The following is a 21177-nucleotide window of genomic DNA, read 5'->3' on the forward strand; positions in this document are numbered from 1 at the left end:
AATTAAGGTAAGCTTACCTTTGGTCTCCCTTTCATTCTTTCTGCGTTGCTTTTTCAATCCACTCATTATTTTATTTTTTTACCCTTTTTTTCTATATTCTGCTCTGTCCATTGGATTGTCCACCAACTTGTATGTGTATGTTTTTGTTACTCTTCATGATGTACATGTAATGGCAATACTATTATTGGTGCATTTTGTTTCTTTACTTGTTTCTTTACTTGCTTTTTTGTCTGTAACCACATAGACTTGCCCTGAAGAAGGAAATCTTTCCGAAATGCATTGGCTATAGTCTTTGTATATATATGTGTTGTGGCAACCTTCCTCTCACTAAGCTTTTTATTAGTGACAGTTTGATTTTGTGGATAAACTTATATTTTGGAAAACCAACAGAATCACTCCATGCAATCATCATTTCTTTGACTGTTTTTTAAACTTTGAAATACCTGTGGATATAAGAAGGTTTTTGAACTTAATAACCTGACGCCCCATTCGGGGCCATTTTGAGAGCGGCTGTGTGACCCTGTATTCATACATGGTCTCTTGCCTTTGTTGTTTCAGTGCTGCTTTAAAACACTCTCCAACCTACTCTGCTGCTACACCTTCCTTACCTCTCCCTTTCGTGTCCCCCACCTGTCTGTGATGGCGGTGGTCAAGCCCAGTAACTCGGTTTCTGCAGCTCATGCCGTTTGGCGGGATCTTACTACATTCCACACTTCCCTGCTCTGATATAACGTAGGCCGATGCACAGCTGACTCTTGTGGCCACATCCAATAAGATTTTAAACACCATCAGCAAACTCAACATACCTGACCTGACATGGCAGCCTTGAGCTGTTTAATGAACTGAGTCTGGCTATTTTTACCTGAACTGACCTGGCAGCATTGTGTTGCATTTGAAACCCATCTTATCTGCCTGCTTAGCTTATGCACCCCCATGTCGATGAGGCGAGGCTTGCCAGTTTGTCTACCCGCTCCAATATTGCCTCTACCTACCTACCTGTACTTGCACACCTGATTAAGCCCCTTTAACTTTTGGTGAGGCTTTGCCAGTTGTGCTCGCATACCTATTTTGTCTCCTATGCTTGTCTGCTCGCCTGATATAGCCCCCCCATAACATGAGGTGAGGCTTTGCCAGTTGTGCTCACATACCAATGTGTCTCCTATGCTTGTCTGCATGCCTGATGTAGCCCCTCTTTACATGAGGTGATGCTTTGCCAGTCTGTATACACACACCTATTTTGACTGTAACCAATACTCATGTTCTCTTACACTTTACAAACTGTACTATGCACTTTCTGTTACTAGTGACGAGATGCCTCAGTGTTTTGTGCACTGATATAAATGTAAAAATAAAATACAAAAATAAAAAAATGTCTTTTCATGTTATGCTACAAAACTTGGAATCACCATTCTAAATGTCCTAGTGAGTGGGTACCTAGTCAGAGAAAATGGTGCATTGTGGCCCCACCCTTAATAGGCCTTAATAACGAGACAATAGCATGCTGAATTGAGACATAATATTTGCACTGTTTATTAAACGTATTAAACATTTAATGAACAATAAACTTAACACCTTGTTGCTGGAAGTTGTATGCCAACAAACTTGTGAGTTTGATCAATGCTCTTTATATGCAATGTCCCTCTGAGGCACTAATGTCAATATATATTTACAAGATGCATTTCAATTCTGGTCATGAGAAAAAAAAAATGATTTGAGCTGTTACCTGCCAGGAGTGGAGGTCATTGATGTCAGCACAGGATCCATTTGTGAAAGGACCGTGACCTGGCTTGCATGTCATTAGAGAGCTCAATCCATGGGCAAAGGCATACACTGCTGTGTAGCTCTGGTAAGTGTAGCTGAGATCATTCATTTCGAACAAAGACATCAATTGATTATTCAATACCTCTTCCCCAGAACAAAGCAAGACTCTAGTTTCCGATTCTCCTGTGGAAACATTTGCTGTCCCACTGGTCTTGTGAAAAATGCAATGGAAAGCTTTCTCCCAAAAGAGTCTAACAAATATATCATCAGAGTATCTCCTTGGTTGTAGGTTGTGTAAAAAGTCTTCAAAAGCAATCATGTGATCAGTGTAAGGTGCGATTCCTAGAGATCCATTTAATATTTTCCAGGCATTGTTTGCAAGGAGTCCAGGAGTTATTGTAAAGGCTGCAGTGAACACCCAGACTTTACTCATCACATGTTGTGCATAGAGTGTTTGCAGCAACACCTTCATGTGCACCTCTGGACTGTGAACAATAATCACCTTCACTGAATGCCCCTTGATCATTTCAGCAAGTCGGAGGACCTCCCACTCGGAGTACCGAAGGTTAATTTGCTCCACGAAAGCCACACAGCCACCATTGCCTTCAATGCTTTTTCTGATACCTTGTCCTCCCTGCAAGCCCAGCTCGTCATTAGACACTATCATGCCCACCCATGTCCAATGGAAGTGTCCTACCAGCCGTGCCATCGCCATGTTCTGGAACGAAGAGCTGGGCACGGTACGTAGGAAAGAGGGAAACTGGATCTTGTCGCTCAGGGAAGAGAGCACTGATCCATGGCTGATCTGTCAAAATATAAGACAAAAGATAAGAAATGTAATTGGAGAATTGTATAGTTAACAATTTTGTTTCTATAAATTATACTTGGACAGTGCCAAAATAGGACAAAAGAAATTGTGGAACATGATGGTCCTATCTTATGTATAATTTCGCATTTTCCAAAACCTGGAGAGTCAAACTCTTATTTAGTGGCCTGTAGCACACACCATGTTAGCACATAAGGAAACCGAGACAAAGGGACACAAAGTGATTTTCTATGGGTAACAAAATCTCACCATGCTCTACCCACTTTGTCAGATTTTCTGAACAATATTAACATTACGTTAAAAGAGGTTTGCTCCTAAAAGCAACTAGCATACCAGGACAAACGGCATGTTCAAATATTTTATGCAACTATAAATGCAGTCTTCAGGCTGCAAGGACTAGGCAGGGGTGCATATTAGCGTGACTGTGGTTATCATCCATAGAAAAATCAATTACATGAAGAAATTGCACAGAGCGTTAACAAGCCTAATTTTGCAATTGCTGTGAAAAGGCCCAAAAGCAGTGATAAGCTGTCAACATGTTTCTCCTGATTGGGCCATTGTGTGATTTTTAATGGTGTGACTCATAAAACGAAACTGTAATACACTCAAAAGTATATAAGCAGGGTGAGATGTCCTTGAACAGAATGTGCTAGAAGGCTGAAAATGTGTGTCAGTGGCAAAACCGTTAAGGTTGCAACATATTTTCCTTAAATTGTGGCCCGTTGTCTCCTGTTCTCCCACTTCCCCTTCCGTGTCTGTGCTCTCCTTCCCTCCCGCCTCCCAACCCGCCCACACCCCTGATTGGCTCTCTGGTTCCCCGTTGTACCGAGGGTAGTGTGCTGCTTCTGCCCACGCTCGCCATTTCTCACCGAGGCTGAACGGGTGAGTGAAGCATTGTAAAATGTATCTGTGCTTCCCTCCTGGGCCTTTGAAGAGCTGTATATTAATACTGCCTATTCTATTCTTGCTTAAATTGCAGCCCATTTTCTCCTGTTCTCCTGTTCTCTTTCTTCATGATGCCTTCACAGGGCCCACAGGGAATGGACAGCCTTCTCAGGGACATGCATCCAACTAGTTGCCCTGGAGATCCCTTATCTTCTAAAATAATTTTGGAGAACAGGATCATGTTTGCCCCCTTCCTCGGAAGATTCACAGAAGCATCCTTTGTGCATGGATCTATTCCAGTAGTAATTAAAGAAATGGTGGTAACCCCTTTAGTAAAAAACCAGGATCGGTTCCTAAGGAACCAACCAATCTCAGGCCCTTAACAAATAGCCCATTTCTGCTCAAAATAATAGATAAAATGGCTACAATTCAGTTACAACATCATGGAAGCTGCTGGGGTCCTTCATGAGAAACATTCTGGGTTTCGAAGTAACTACGGAACTGAGAGTGCGCTTCTTGATCTTTGCACCCAGCTTTACAAAACAGCAGTACAGGGCTGCTGATTCTTTTAGGCCTATCAGCAGCCTTCGATCTACATGATTACAAATGGTTATTGAATACCAGAATGTGATCAAGTGGATGGGCTCCTTTCTTGGTGACAGGAAATCTAGAGATTGTAGGGGAGATGCTGCATCGGACTCAACCCAGATCTTATACAGGGTCCCACAAGGTGCTTGCCTGTCCCCATCAATGTTCAACATTTATATTAAATCCTTATGTGTTGAAATGGAGAAGTTCAGTTTAGGCTGATGATTGCCAGTTGATCATGGAGCTCAGCAGTAACCATGAAATAGACCAGGGAAAGCTCAACCAAGCATGCAAGATCATCAAAGACTGGAATTCCATGAATTGGATGTGCTTAAACTCTTCTAAAACTGAGTTGATTGTTTATGGGTCTATGGACACAAGAGAATTGTTGAGCCATGCCTATAAAAACATTGATATTGAGGGATGTACTATCCTTGTTTAGGACAAGGCTTATACATGGAAGCGTAGCTAAATGCTGATGCCCATGTAAATTACGTAGTTAAGAATTCCCATTACTGCTTGAAGATTGTGAGGCAGATTAGCCTTTTATTCACTCAAAAGAACTTTGAGAAGCTATTTTGAGCGATTATTTTACCAAGACTCGATTATTGTAACTCCCTTTGGGTGGGGCAAGTAAGGAGTGTTGCAGAATCATGCAGTAAGTGTGGTATTTAATATTTCAAGGAGAGAGCCAATATCGAGGGCTCGGAAAGAGCCCCATTGGCTCCCCGTTACATAAAAAGTGCAATTTAAGATTCTTACCATGGTGACTAAGTGTCTGGTTGAATCTTTCCTTGAAGGAAAGATTGGAAATGTATAAACCTAGCCATAACTTACGGTCTTGTGATATGCATTGTCTTACCATACAACGGTTTAAGAGAGTCAGAGGGAATGATTACTCTTTTCCTGCGCGGATTGCACAGGCACGGAACAAGCTTCATGGCAATTTGAGAAAGGAAAAGGACCATCTCACTTTCAGAAAAGGCTTAAAAACACTCCTATTTACTTAGAACCAGCCAGATCTTTTTCTCCTTTGTCTTGTCGATTGCCTACGTCCTCCGTAAGTGTACATGGGCGTTGGTGCTTATCAAATAAATATAACAAAAATAACATAACAGAGAGGTTCATTATCGGATTCAACTCTGTTTGTGCTTCTTAACACACTATATACTTGACCACTAGAGCTCACAGTGTCACCCATTTGCCAGGCGTTCACAGGCTGGGAAAATTGAGTGTTTGGCTTAGTTTCTCTCGGGCAATCAATCAATTCTGAGGTTGTACATTTTGGGGCTGACACAGGTAGGGAAAAATCTGTTAGAACACAGTGAGTGACAGATATTTTTTCTGAATAGTGTAATGGCTCTGCTGACATAACATCATCTGCTTTAGATGGCTCAGCTGATATAACTATGCCATCTTCTTCGGGCGAACATTCAAAATCTCTGGGGACACATGGCTGATTAGATGTTAATTTGGCAGGTACTTTCTCCAGAGCCGCTATAATTGTAGGTTGCTTAATTTTCACGTGTGTTTTCTTATTCAGCTTACATCTGCTCCTTTTCCCCTTTTTCCCCACCAAGTCATCCATAACACCTGGACGAGTGATAAGCCTCCCAACCTCTGGCACTAGTTCACTGCAAGGAGTAAACTCATTTCCAATGCAAATGTTTGCTCTTCTGCACAGCTAACTTGACCCACTATTTCAGAAAACTCGGCACTCACTGGTTTAGAACTGGATACTGCACACTAACCACATCAGCCATTTTGCATATTAGAGATTCATAGGGCGAAGCCTGAACTATCACATTCCTACCATGATTACTCAGTCCAGGAGAAAGACGTAGGACTACAACACATTCATCCTTCATCCACAGTCTCTTGAAAGGACCCCCCAATAAACCCCACAGGCTGACGGTTGTGCAAAGATTCCTGCAGTGTACTTTGTACATTAATATTTTCAAACTTGAACAGGAGTGATTCCATTAACGTCATATGTATTTTAGATTCTGCCTTTAAGCCTTCATATAGCCAGAACACAGAGATCTTGGTTTATTTCAGTCAGAATGGCATTCTTATTCTCCATGAAGATTTGGATGTAGTTATCTTGATGCTGCAGAAATTCCCCTGGGTGGAAAGGGGCAGGTGTAGGCGTATAAGATGAGATATAAGATGAAATTGAGGAGTCAGAGTAATGTGAAATAGCCCCTACCAAAGCAGGAGGTGTATCTAATAAACCAGGGTCATAGCCCTTTCCCCTATACAAGCAGTAAAAGTTATGCCTGTTACATCCTGTTTTGAAATTTCCACAACATCAGGGACAGACAACAGAGCATCATCAGAAATGGTTGGGCTCAAGGACGCTCTAATGGGCGGATTCGCTGCTCCCACTTCTCTTATAGCGTCAAAGGTGATTGGATTAAAGAAAGGGGTAATTTTCATTGGTTTCACTGGCTCCAATAATAATTTTGGAGGTTTTAAAATTTGATCAAGCAGACCGATTGGTCCAGAGGCTGTTTTCTCCCCCAGAGATAAATGAAAGGCATTTTAACTGCCATCAACAGTAATTAATCTGAAAATTGGGGCATTTTAAACTTTTTCCTTGAATTGTAAAAACAATTTTCGCCAATGTGAATACACCCGAGCACGGACTTGGACTTCAGCAGCAATGTGAGCAAGGACTGGAGCACTCACTGGTTTTAAAAAATCAATGTGACTGGCAAATGAGGGCACTCAGAGAACAACAGCGTTCAACGGCCCCCTGGCTAAGAGGTTGCAGAGGTCAGGGACACGCCCCTCTGCCTTATGTTTCAGAGCTGACACACTGCTTGCACACCACGAGCGCTCTGCGCTGAGATGGTGTTTTAAAAGCAGAATCTGCCTCTCACCAAAGACACTGTAGAAAGACTTCTTGGAGCTCAAACATGCTCCAGCACTGCCACTGCTAAATTGCACACTGCTTGCATACCATGAGTGCTCTGCCACTGAGATGGTGTTTTAAAAGTATGCTCTGCCTCTCTCCAAAGACACTGTAGAAAAATTCATTGCAGCACAAATATGGTCCAGCACTGGCACTGCTTAACTGCACACTGCTAGCACACCACCAGGTTTTGTGTCAGTCACAATGTCTCTGGTTGGGTTCCTATGCATGGTGGTCAGCCCATGTATGTCTGTATTACAATGTCTTCTGGTGGGTAGATCATTATTTCTGGTTTGGTCAGATTTAGCTTGAGTTTGGTATTTGTCATCCAGGTGTATATGTTCATGAGGCATTTGTTGAGGGTGATGTTTGGATTTTGGGCTGACGTTATCTTGAAGATTGGTTGGTTGTCATGTGCATAGTTGTAGGAGGTTAGTCCATGGTTCAAATGAGTTTCTTTAAGGAAGGCATGTAGCTGTTTAAGAGGAGCAGGGAGAGGCTTGATCCTTGTGGTACGCCGCAGATGACGTGTTTAGTGTTAGATACAAATTGCGATAAATGTGTTCTTTCTGTTCGATTGGTGAGGAAAGATTTGAGCCATTGTAGTGCAGAGTGTTTTATGTCACATTCCTCCAGTCTCTGTATTAGTGTTGTGTGTCTGATTATGTCGAAGGCAGCTGCTATGTCTAGTGGAATGAGGGCTGATTGGGTGCTGTTGTCTGCGTTGATTTTTAGGTCGTCGGATATGGAGAGAAGTGCTGATTCAGTTCCTCTTATGGGTTTGAAGAAGTCTTGGGAGTGGCTGAGTATTCCGTTGCTTTCTACATGGTTGAGTAGCTCTTTGTAGATGTTCTTCTCAACGTTTTTTGCTGGGTAAGCTAGATTGGGTAAAGGTCTGTAGTTTGTATGATCTTCCACATTTCCTGTTGATTTTTTTAGGAGGGGCTTGATCTATGCCGATTTGAATGTTTTAGGTACTATTGCTGTGTTTAGGGTTCAGTTTATTAATGATCAAAATTATGAGGCTGGCATTCTGTGGTTGAGTAGTTTTTGAAGATGGCCGGTGGGCCTGGGTCAGGGGGGATCCAGGCGAGGTTGGTGTCTTTTTTTAGTTTGTTGAAAGTTTCTTTACCAAATAGGTTCAAAGTGAATGAGTGTTATGGTGCTTGGTGGCGTGCTGGTTTCTGGTGGTTCAGGGAGCATGTTATTGGTAGGACAGCTCGCATTGATGGTCTGTTATATTGCTTTGATTTTTTTCTCTTAGATGGGTTGTAATGTCACATAGTGATTGTGATGGTATGACGTGTTTGTTGCACAAGATAATTTTATTTTATTTCCTTGATGATTTTGACCAGTTCTTTTTGTGAGTTTGTTGCTGATTGGATTCTTGTAGTGTAATATGCTTTTTTAGATTTCAGGGGCCATATAACAGAAAGTTTGCACCGGTGCAAGTGCAAAGTTTGCACCGTATTAGCAATAGTGTAAAATTTGCCCTATTTTTAAAAACACTGGGACACATTAAAAAACCATTGCAACTCGACAAGTGCAGTTTGGCATATTTAAAGCACCAGGGCAAAAATTGCCCTTGTGCAAAAAAGATGCATTTTCACTACATTTTTGCACCAGGGCAAAGTTTGCCCTAGTGATAATATGGAATGGTATTAGCACTAGGGCAAACTTTGCCCTGATGCAAACATGCATCACAAATGTATCATTTTAGCACTAAGGCATTTTTAGCCATGGTGCTTTTAATATGCCAAACTGCACTTATCGAGGTGCAGTGGTTGTTTAATGTGCCCCAGTGTTTTTTAGAAATAGGGCAAACTTTGGTCTAGTGCTAATACTGTGCAAACTTTGCACCTGCCCCAGTGCAAAGTTTCTGTAATCTGGCCCCAGGACAGCAGATTTGTAAATTTGGATTTGTCATCAGTAGTTGTTTTTGTCAGATTGATTGTAGTGATATCTACATGTGTTTTTCCAGATTGCACTTTCTTTTTTTTTGAGTGCCCTCAGTTCTATTGTGAACCCGTTTGCTGTAATTTTCTTTGGGCTGGGTTTGAAGAGTTTTGCTTGTGCTACTTGGTCAAGGACACCTGAAATCCAGGCGTCAAGTTTCTCTTCGGCTGAGTGCAGAGTCATTCCATATAGCTGGGAGGTGTTTGGTTTGGTTGATTCCAGTAAATCTGTTAGAGTTTCCAGTTTCTTTTGTTTGTCACAGGGAGTTTTACATTCGTGGGCATCATGCGGCTTGAGATTTTCACGGTGAATGGTATCATATGGTGATCGCTCGATATGATTGGTACCAGTGTGGCAGTGGTTGAGAGTCAATTTGTGCAGAAGAATGCATCTAAGATGTGTTCAGCACTGTCGGTGGGGTTGTTTACTATTTTGTTTGAAATGGAGGGTTTCAGTAAGGAGTTTCCTGTGGTTTCACTTTCTCTTTTGAACCAGATATTGACGTCCCCAAGACTAGTATGTTGGCATGATAAATGGAGAGGCTGGCAATGGCATCAGTGACGAAGTGGCGAAGTAGGGGAAGTAGAATGGCGGTCTGTAGATCAAGAGGAACAGTAGATTGGATTGGTTGCTGAGCATGATGTTGATTAGGAGTAATTTGCAAACTTCTCTGTCAGTTGAGGGGAGTGCAGTGGATTCCCCCTCCTCCTCTTTAGTTTTCTCTGTTAGAGTGTATTAGTTTGAAGTTCCCGGGTATGGCTTTGTGGCCGATTGTAGTTGTCCAATAGCCATGTTTCGGTGAGGAAGACTCAATCAATGCAGCCTTCTTTTAGGAGGTCATACATTTCCGTTTTGTGCTTAGACTGCAATGTAGAATGTACGTTTTCCTTGTTCTTTGTTGCACATCATTTCTCATATCTCGGTTGGGGTAATGCCTGTTGGATTTTTAGTTCTCTTTCGGGTAAGGCTGTTATTTGCTGGTGGTGTAGTTGGGGCCTCTGTCCCTTTGTTGAGCAATTAAGTGACAGGTTTCTTTGTTTGGATTCATAGCAGTCAGGTGTTTGGTTGTCCATGTGATCTTTTTTCCAGTCTCTGGTTATGTAAGGGGTGTGGATGGTTAGCTTAGCTCTGATCCTTATTGAGGTTTTTCTGTAAATGTCTTTGGAGTTGCTGGGTACTGTGTATTGTGGTTTGTGTTTCGGTCGACTGGTGGTGTCCAATCTAGGATTCATTGGGTCATGAGTCGTGGGTTGTTTGTTTTCTGTTGTGGTAGGTTTGTAGGTGTTGAGGTAGCAGTAGAGAGGTATGCTGTTTTTGTCTTAAACCGTATCTTTAGTCTGCTTAGTAGTGGTTGGTGTGGGTTTTAGGGTATTACGAATTCTGGTGGGTTGTTCCAGTTCAGCGCGGGGTGGTTGTCTTCTTTATATTGTGGGATGTTTCTGGTCTTGATGTGTCTGCTTGTTGTGGCTTAGTATTTGTACAGCCGGTTTGGTTGTGTCATTTTTGGGGTTAGGGTTCCTGCTTTTGCAGTTCTCCGATGATGTTTGATTCTCTGTTGGTTTTCTTCTGACTGGATGAGTCATGGTGTTTAATGGTTTTGGCTTGGCAGATTGACATGGGTTTAAATACAATGGCAGGTGCCCCCCTTTGGTTCTGGTTTTGTGGTGGCTTGTTTTGTCCCAGGTATTGCAGAATCGTCCTTAGTTCGGGGTGTGAGGCCCTCCTGGGATGACTTCTTTCTTTGTTTTCGTGGTAGGTTGATGTGCTGTAACCCACAGTGGTATTTGCCTTACTGTAGAACTGTGCTGGCTTGCTTTACCACCTTGGTCTTGGGTTCAAGTTCACACCTCATGAGTTGATTTCTTTCCTGGGATTGATGATAGATCTATGTGCTGCAACACAATGTGGTGTTTGCCTTGCTGTGGTCGTAGGATTGTCGTGGCTTGCTTTGTCTTCTCAGTCCTGGGTTCGGGTTTGTCCTATATTCCAGGGTTGGATGGCCTCCTCGGTTGTTCACTTTCCTAGTGTTATGGGTAAGTCGATATGCTCTAACACACAGTCCTGTCTGCCTCGCTGTGGATGTGGGATTGTGGTGGCTAGTTTCTCTCAATGGTCTTGTCTTGTGGTTGTATTTTTGATTTGGTTTTGATTGAATGGGTGCTGACATGTGCAGCTTTTTGGGTAAGCCTCCCTGTGTAACTTGTCTCATTGCTGTGTTATTTATTTGGGTTGGTGCCTTGAATTTGGGTGATGGTGGGGTTAGGTTTGAGATCAAGGTTCCGAGTGATCTGATTCCATGAGGGTTCAGTACAAGGATATACCCTGGTCAGAAAACCTAAGGTACAGGTTGGTGTGTCCAAAACTGTGGGATTTCGATGTGGTTACACTCCGTAGTATCAAATTCAGAAATGGTGTGTTCAGCAGAGTTCAAGTGTGGTGCTTCCCTCTTGATAGCAAGCTTCTGAATCAGTGCAAACTAGCAGCTGCGAAGTTTAGGTGTAGGGCAACCCAGCTGCACTGAAATTTTAATGTTGGCGGTATAGCACACCGCAGAACTTCAAATGTGGTTCAGGCCACACAGTAGCAACGTTAAGATGTGCTGCAATCAACAAAACTGTGAAATTACGTTCAGCTGCATCTAATTCAGCAGTGAGAATTTGGTTGTACAGTACGTTTGGAATCTTCTGTGAAGCAGAATGCAGGTGTGGCAAGTTACAGACCCCTGGTAATGTATGAAGTGGCAAACCTATATTTGGAATGCTTTGAGAGGCAAAGTGTAAGTTGTGTCGAAGCAGAGACAGTGGTGTCACTCAATATGGCAAAACCTACCTTTGAACACTGCCTGGGATCAAACTCAGGTGTGGTAAAGCGCAAACTTTGGTAAGACTCAATGTGGCGAATCCACCGCTGGAGCCCTCTGGGGGCAGAATGCAAGTGTGGCAAAACACAAACAGTCGTGAGATACAGAGCAGGAAACCTACATTTGGGAGAGTCTGGGACATGCAGGTTTTGACTCTGTGTGGTGAGCTTATCTTTGGAACACTTTGGGGGCAGAATGCAATTGTGGCAAGATACAAATAGTAGTTAAATAGCAAAGCAGCAAAACCTACATTTGGGATGCTCTGGGACTGAAATGCAGGTAGTGGCAAAACGCAAACAGTGGTGAGATAACAGAGCAGCACATCTACATTTGGAATACTCTGGGGGCTAAATACAAGTAGTGGCAATACACATCAATAATAAAGCAGTAAAATCTAAATTTGTGACAATCTGGAGGCTAAATGCAATTAGTCGCAATACACACCAATGGCAACATAACAGGTCAGCAATACCTATGTTTGGAACACTCTGGGGGATCAAAGCAGGTAGTGGCAGTACACAACAGTGGTGAGATAACAGGTCAGCAAGACCTATGTTTGGGACACTATGGGGGCTAAATGCAAGTAGTGGCAATACACAACAGTGTTGAGATAACAATTCAGCAACAACTACATTTGGGACACTCTGGGGATAGATGCAAGTAGTGGCAATTCACAACAGTGGTAAGATAACAAGGCAGCAAAACCTACATTTGGGACACTGTGGGGCTAAATGCAAGTAGTGGAAATACAAAACAGTGGCAAGATAACAATTCAGGAAAAACTACATTATGGACAATCTGGGGCTAAATGCAAGTAATAGCAAAATGCAACAGTTGCGAGAAATCAAGGCAACAAAACTACATTTGGGACACTCTGGGGGCTAAATGCAAGTATTGGCAATGCACAATAGTGGCACGATAACAGGCAGCAACACCTACATTTGTGATACTCTGGGGCTAAATTCAAGTAGTGGCAATATACAACAGTGGTGAGATAACACTGACATTTGTGACACTCTGGGGGCTAAATGCAAGTAGTGGCAATACACAACAGTGGCATGATAACATGCAGCAAAACCTACATTTGTGATAATCTGGGGCTAAATGCATGTAGTGGCAAAACGCAACAGTGGCAAGATAACAGGTCAGCAAAACCTACATTTACGACAATCTGGGGATAAATGCAAGTAGTGGCAATACACTACAGTGGCGAGATAACAGGTGGGCATCACTTACCTGAGAGTAGCTGTGACATCTGTCAGGGCTGCAGCGCCAGGGCAAACAGGTAAACGGGATGGTCAGCGCCTCAGGGAAATCGCACTTTGCATATGCCCTTCGCCGGCTGCCAAGGCAAGGCTGCTCTGGGAGTGCCTCTTAAGAGGGCAAATGTTATATCTTCATCCGTGTGTCACCTGAGTGAAGGATGTCACAGAGAGAATGTTCCTGTGAATGTAGGTTCTAGCTGAGGCAGTTGGTGCCAGCTAGCCTGGGTGGTGAGTGCCAGATAGGTTCTTTCCTGGGGCACTAGTACCCTTTGGAGCCCAGCCCCCTTTATTGTCATCTTCCTATGTCAACTTGAATAAATTGAACTTGGATGAACTTACCTACAGCCTCCAGACATCCTTAGATACAATAGCAAGGTTACGAGGTCATATGACTCAGAGGGAAACAACCAGTCCGGTATTAGGAGTGGCCTGGGGTTGTGATGAGGGTAAGAGGAAGCTGCACATGGCTTTGGAATACAGGAAGCATGGTACGGGGAGAAGGGACATAAGAGAAGGGTGGAAAGAGCACAAAGGACCTAAAGACCCAGCTAAGAGTGTTCTCCAAAATCAATCTGACCACTTTCCCAGTGGTTATTTGGCCTTGCATTCAGAGCAGCAGTGTAGGAGGTCCCCTCTACAGTCCTTGATCCTAAATAAACCTATTTCTCCCTGACATTCACTGATTTACCACCAGAGTACACAGAGTGCCTCACTTTAGATTTCCAGCACATGAAGAAAGATTTAAACAACATACAATTCCTGGGAAGTCCCTGTTAGTCATTATGTGGGAGACCTTATTTTGGCTTCACTGCCTTATGATACTTGCATGCAGGATGACTGGTATTGCTAGCAGCTATAGCTCAGAAAAATCATAAAGCATCCTAGCAGAAACTACAGTTATGCAGGAAAAGGGTGCATTATCTGGGTAAAAACAAAATGGCAGGCGACTGATTACTAGCTAATGTATACAACGAGGCTATTCTAAAAATACCCAGACCATAAACGAAAACAAAGATGCACGTATTTCTTTGAATAGCAGTATATTTTAGCTAGAATGAATAGTAGTGGGATACATGCTTAAGTGCAGTCTAGACTGCAATACTTAAAATAGCAACAGCAGTGCGAAAAACAGCAAAGGTATATTATGGGCTCATAAAGGCCTATATTAGCAGTGTATTGAAAAGTAGCTACATAGAAAAAGAGTTTAGTAGTAGTGTCAGAAACACATAGTGAGAACTGTGTTTCTGTATTAAGATATTTTTAATCATACATTCATTTATGCAACCATTTACATATAGCAAAGCGCTAAGCAGCATGATAGCTTAATCATATCAGACATACATGCTTGTAAACACACTTACCTATGTAGTTTTGAACAAGCCAATAAATTAACTCTTTATGCATACATATAGCATATATCTATAACAAATAGGCAGTGAAATCAAACCCACTTAATTTTCTATGTTAGAGAAATAAACAGTATTTTGTTTCAAAGTCAAAGACAAAAGACCTCATGTCGTAGAAGCCTTGAGATGAGAACATTCGAGGCATGGTAGATACTTTGGCCTGAAGATACCTTGTCAAGAACCTGACACTTGATAATTCAGCAGCAAGCTGAGGGGAAGTATGAACCATATCGTGTATATTCATCGTAAAGAAAGTAGGCAGGTACTTCTAAGTCAGAGTCAGAAGCAGGGGATTTGCCCACCAAGTGACAGCATTTATGGTGGGGGGATGTCCAAGTGAGGGACCCTATTTATTTGCGGTTTGCCCACAGACCAGTGCTGATGCTTTTGCTGAAGACTTGCCAAGGGGTACAGTGGGTGTGAGCTCTGAGCTACATCATAAAGGCTTTTTAAGATGCAATGGTTTATGGCTTGATTGAATAGTGTGCAATTCTGGTCTTTGGTCTTTGATGTGATGCTGTGCTTTGCATTGAAAACAGTCATATATATTGAGATGCATATGAATTCTGTATTGATTTAAGCTTTTGGTTTAATTTGAAAATAATAGAATAGATTTGAGTGTCATTTCATAATATTGCTCCATTTCTTCAGTGAATTAAGCATTGTGATTTCAGTTCAGAAATGTTGTGCCCTTTCCTTAAAAGAAAGGATAAAGGATGGACAGGGCTTTTTATATTTGAAATGTGAATTAAACCCCAAGATGAGAGTATTGATGTTAACAGCTTTATTTGAATCTTATGTTGAACTAGTGAGAAGTACCGAGGGACATTGAAGATGACAACCGTGTTTGGAAAATGTGTTGAATTAGCGAGATGAACTGAGGGATTATGAATGAAAATAAAATATGTATTTTATATACAACATAGGTCGTTCTTGGCTCTGGGATATAATGGTACAGTTAAATCTTATCAACAGCACTGTATTAAGTGTTACATTTTGCCTCTCCCCGTTGTTTTTCTGTTTTGTCAATCTCTCTGTCCCAATGTGTGCATTAGGAAGCAACACAAGGACTGATGTGGAACGGTTGCAGAACCTGTGAGTATCTTGTCAGGTTATGAGGGTTGTACATGGTTGTGATAGTGAGTGGGGAAGGGAAACAGACTTTGAGGCCCATGAATTATAAATCTAATCATTGTAGCATAAGCATAGTATCAGCTCTGAATTGGTCAAGGGCAGACGTCCTCTGTGGTCAGTCTAGTGGCTGATAGCGTCTTCCGTCACATTAGAGTAACCCTAGACCTTTCTCTGAGCTGAGATGAGATTGAGGACAGAGTTCTTATCTGGCCGAGATGGTTGTCAGACATGACACGTGACAACTGGCGCCCTGCTAGTGGAGCCCTCAAGGTTCTCTATCCCTCTCATTAAGTCATAGCAGATAGACGTACCGTTGGTTTCATTAAGTAATACGTCTTTTCCTTCACTGGTGAAGAGCAGTGTAGGTTTCACTAAGAAGGACTTCTAACAATTAAAAAGACATAAGATCGGGAGCCCTAGAGAGGCAGACCTATCAGTAAGAGAAAAGCGTAGTTAATATAAATCTCCAGCACTGTGTAAGCCATCGGTGTACTGTTGAGATTTAAAATCTTAGCCCTTACGACAGTAACATGAACAAACACCTGTTAAACTGTTCACTATGAGTTTTTCACTAACATGCACATAAGCAGGTTTACCCTCTGATGGTTCTGCTGAAGGGATTTTTTTGATAATGGCTGGTGTGACAGAAACGTCATTCACACATGACCAGTACATTTCTTGGCAATTAATAGATCAGGTAAATTCCTGGCTAGGTGCATACAATGTGTACAAGATCAATCAAGATTTTATAATTTGAGTGGAACAGCCTCAGAAACAAATTTCATTACCCACACAGGTACTTTATACATATGTAAAAAAAATACCCTCAGTGAGAATTAGGGGAAGATTCAGATGTCTTGTATACGGAGCATGCCAGGCAGGCGTAATCGAGCTGCCAAATACTGAGCCGCAACTCTGGCTTTCAAGAGAAAGGTATAGGAGCTGGTTTCCAAAGCGTTTAAGGTTCCCGCCTGGTAATGCAGAACATGGTACCCTTGTTAAGGACCCTTGGTCTTTTGAGAAGACACTGGGATTTCATCCCGTCAGAGAGTTCCCAATGGCAATTGACACTAGGGAATACCTTCTCTTAAAAAATATAAATATGATAATCTGTGCAAGTGGACGCTGAAGCAGCGAACATAGATGCAGCATAGTCCTACACTACAATCGCAGGATCAAGAGATAACAAAATGAGTCTACAAAATCTGACGTAGGAATACAGTCCTCATTATCTGGTGAAAAATCACCTCCAAGATGGCTTAGATGCAAGCTGAATTTCACTTTGATTTTCAGAGAATTCTCTAAACAAAGAGTCACCTAACCAGCAGGAGGCAAATAAATATCAGAGAAAGGCACAGTCAGGTATCCTATGCAAAATTAATATAGGGCACAAAGCAGGTTACTGAAACCATGCACGCAAGAAGCCCTTGATTTCACTTCAAACAATTCCCTAAAAGTATCCTACTTGCCAAGTTCTGGCAACGTGAAGTCAAACACTACACAGCAAAACAGTGACAACAATTCCTCTGATTCAGAATGAAGTGTAAGAGAAATAAAACTCCCCTGTAGCAAGTGATAGGCTTACATAAACATAGACAGTACCTTAAAGAGAGGTTTATCATAAAATACGTACTCATATTGTGTGTAGTTTAGTATAAGTGGGCCGCATCACAGGTCCAGCGGTAACCGTGCCAGTAAAACTGGCAGGTTGCCGCCGGATTGCAAATTTTACCAGCACTGGCTTACCGGAAACACCAGGGCATTACAGCCCCGGAGGTCCGGGAAATCAGGCGCCTGTAATTGTAACTCCCCATTTCCATTGTGTCCCGCAGGGCTCAATGGGAATGGGGACCACGGAAGCACCAGCACTGTTAATAACGGTGCCAGTGCTTCAGTGAAACTATGCGGGCGGGTGCAGTTTTGCCCACCAAGTCTGACCCTGGAGGGTGGGACGGCACCCGCACGCAGAGTCGTAACATGCCAGTACGGTAACAACAGTGCCGGGAGGTTTACCGGCACCGTTGTGACCAGACCGGCATGGTCGTAATGAATCCCACAGTCTTGAAGCAAGATTAAATGAATGCAGAACCAAACAACGTGTGCACTTTTAGCTTTGCCCCTGCACAAGCAGGAATAGACTACAATAGCTGTGATTGTGTATAAACCTCCCCTATTTTGTCTTAGACATATAACATGGCACACACGGCTTAAAGAAAAAAAGCTTCTCCTTTTAAAACATGTCAGTGTCAAAGAGTTTTCCATCCTTTGCAGTATGCAAAAAGCATGCATGCATGTATTCACATTTAAAGCTAGTACATTTCATATGTGGTTATAACATACAACAACTGTATGGGTATGGTTTTGACAGTCAGCCCTACATAGAATGCAAATGCCTAAGCAGACAACTCAGTGACTGTGTGCTCTCGCAGCCCTCCGCTGGTAGGTCCATACAAATCTGACCTCCTCCATTAGGAAATGGTATTTTAGGACACTACAGGTAATATGCTGTGCACAGAATGTTCAGAAATATTCAATTACTCTACCAGGTGCTGACAATCAAAGTTATAATTTTTTTCCAACGTTTTAGGAAAATTCCAACATAATGGTGTAACTAAGATGTCTAGTATCTGCCGATAAATAATTATAGGTGCTCTGAGAAACCTGACGGTATTCTCCCACCTACTCCCCCAGGATCTTCCCACCACTTTTGGATCCCGACCCTGGGGATGGACTAGCAAGGGAGGATCACCTGAGTGGAGGGTTGCAGGGGATTGGGAGGAGAAAATCCAGGGGCGAGACATGGTATTCCCCCTTTCCTAATTGTACACTCTCCCTCAGCCTTTTTGGGGTATTTACACCTCCCCATTTCCGATACGTACTGGGATGAGGAAGAGGCCATTGGCAGAGTGAGGATTACCTATAGAAACAACATAGGGATACAAAGTGAGGCCTACCATCTAACACCTTTGAATTGTCCCACTAATAAAGTCAGGCAAGGTCCAGCACATTTCCCCAACTGTGCACAGCTGACTCCAATTGACTCTCACCTGCAGTATAAAAAGGGTGGTTCTGCCGGAATCAGGGAGCGAGCCTGGGATGCTGACTGAACCAGAGGAGCCAAGGAGCAGGAAGCTACAGGAAGAGAAGCCTAGAGAATCCAGAGGAGAACCGTGTCTCCAGAGAGTCGGAGAGAGGAAGCCTGTATCCTGCTGGCAGTGTTCAGGGAAATGCTTGTTCCCTTGGGATGTGTGCCAGTCCCAAGGATGTCTAAGGGGCAAGTGGAGAGACCCTGACCTGGACCCAAACCTGCTCGCTGGCGCCACGCTACTGTTGGTGAGTTTCATGAGACAGAGAAAAACTCAATAGCGTGCGGGTGGCTGGAGCAGGATCAAGAGCGTTGTTTAAAGAACAGCCTGGTGAGTGAAAGTGGGACAAAAGCAAGCGAAAGATAGAAAGCAGTGAAAGAAAGCAATGCGAAGCAAGAGAAAGGTAAAAGCAAAGCAAAAGCTCAAAAGTGGTGAAAGAAAGCAAAGCGATTGACAGAAAAGGTGTTCTAGAGAAATAATGAAAAACAGAAAAGCGCGCTGATGTAGAAACAGCCACGAGTGAGTGCAAGAGAGACCCAAAAGTAAGGAGAGGGGTGCAAGCGACCTGAAACCGAGAGAGACAGCAAAGAGAGACTGAGGAGGAAAACAAACAGTCAAGAGAGGGTGCAAGCAACCTCAAAGTGAGAAAGAGGTTGCAAGCGACCCAAGAGAAATACAGATAGTGCAAGAGGCATGGAAAAGGGAAAAGGAAGGTGGAAGAGAACATAGTGAGAAAATGAAGGTGCAAGAGAGCACGGTAAAAAGCAAAGAGAAGCTGCAAGAGGCACAGAAAGGTGGAAAGAAAGTGCAAGTGGGCAACACAGAAAAATAAGGTGTGCAGGAAGCACAGTTCAGTGGATGAGGAGAGAGTGAAAGAAAAGGCGCCCGAGAAAAACGAGAAGGGTAAGAGGTCATGGTGGTCGCGTCTGAAAGGAGCAAAGAACCAAGCGTTCTCAAAGGAGGAACATTTTGTTTATTTGTTGAACTTAATAAAGTTAGGCCTAGTCTTGGGGAAGGGAACCCTAAGAGGCCCAGTAAATACATTGTTGAACTTTGTGAACAGAGGCCTAGACTTAGGGAAGGGAACCCTGAGAGGACTAATAAGAACTGTGTCTTTTTGTTTGGAACTGAAAGGATCAAAGCTTGGGAAAGGGATCCCCATGTGACCCAGAGACATTGTGAACTTTATTGACATATGGCAAGAGCCCTCTGTGCAAGGTTCAAGGGCAATCCTTCTGAGTTCAACTATTTTGAACTGGCCGAACTACACCTATTGGTAAGACTATCTGAAACCAGCTGTGGTTTACATTTCCTTTTTTTTGAGTCACCATTGTTCCTTTGAGAAAATCCCCTATCACATTTGGCTTAAGGGTGAGGGCAAGCATAGATTTGGACAGCGACAAACTTTGATTTTGGACTTACGGAAATCGACGGCCCCTAGAAACATCAGTTGAGGGAACAACCCCCTTGAGTTAGGGACGGAAAGCCATTACATTAACCCCACAAAGAGTGATAATACATGTTTTCAAACTATTACTTTTGACACTGTGTCTCTCTTGATACTATGCCTGTCTCACAGTGCCCTTACATTTAAGAACTGAGAATAAAGAAAATGGAGTGTGGTTAAAGCTAAATAGGCTTGTTTAAATACTTGATCCAATAGACAGGCAACACAGAGCTGAATAGCCTAATTGAACGTCTTATGAAAATACAGCTTGATTTCATGAAATGCGAGTTAGCCCTTTAAAGTAGTAAGTATGGGGATTCTGAGCACTGAAATATATTATGCTGAAATGGCCACACATTTATAATTTGAGCATATATCTTGAATCAAGCAAGAAAACAGGACTTTTTACAGTACAGCCAAGGCCACAAATGAAACGATGTACAGAAATGCCTCTGTGGAGTTGTAGAGGGACTGTTTAAATAAAGAAGACACATTCAAGTCGTCTTGCAATATATTAAGCAGAGCTTTGAGCTACTGATGAACGTCAGTAGTGTTAGAGGTGGCGTGTGACCCCCCAGGCCTCCCCGCATGCACACACACACGCTCACATGCATGCATACAGGAACACACACGGGACACGTGTTGCTGGTACGGGGTCCCGGCAGCAACTGCTGTCAGGACCTTCTTTATTAACAATGCGCATGCGTGGCCCAGAACGAGGCTCGCGCATGCGCACAATGCGTATGCACTACGCAACATCCCTCCTTTTTCCCCAAACAATGAACAAATCCAACATTAACAAATAACACGCCCAACCTGGGAACACCGGAACAGTTCTCGACCTCCTAGGAGACCGGGTCCAAGATAAAGTCCTGGAACCTCTGTGGGCGCTGTCGACCCTCACGGCTCAGGTACCTTCTGGACTGCTCTTGAGGTGGTCTTGGTGTCCCTGGGACGTCTGGAGGTTCTTGGTCGCTCGGTGGTGGTGGTGGTCCTGGTCCTGGAGAGGACGCTTCCGGCAGCACGGGGGGTGATGAGGCCTCAAT

The 21177-nt window shown here is 43.0% G+C and overlaps 1 protein-coding gene across 1 annotated transcript in view; it reads right to left on the reverse strand.

The window, feature by feature from the left end:
* The window catches only part of LOC138528106 (extracellular calcium-sensing receptor-like), a 197502-nt gene that overhangs the window by 78824 nt on the left and 97501 nt on the right, over positions 1-21177 (reverse strand). Inside the window, exon 3 of the mRNA XM_069639557.1 lies at positions 1724-2566. Within this exon, the coding sequence (XP_069495658.1) occupies positions 1724-2566 (843 nt within the window). The remainder of the gene's footprint in view (positions 1-1723; positions 2567-21177) is intronic.

This window comes from Ambystoma mexicanum, chromosome 7q (assembly GCF_040938575.1).
Source record: "Ambystoma mexicanum isolate Mex_15411 chromosome 7q, UKY_AmexF1_1, whole genome shotgun sequence".
NCBI classification, from domain to species: Eukaryota; Metazoa; Chordata; class Amphibia; order Caudata; family Ambystomatidae; genus Ambystoma; species Ambystoma mexicanum.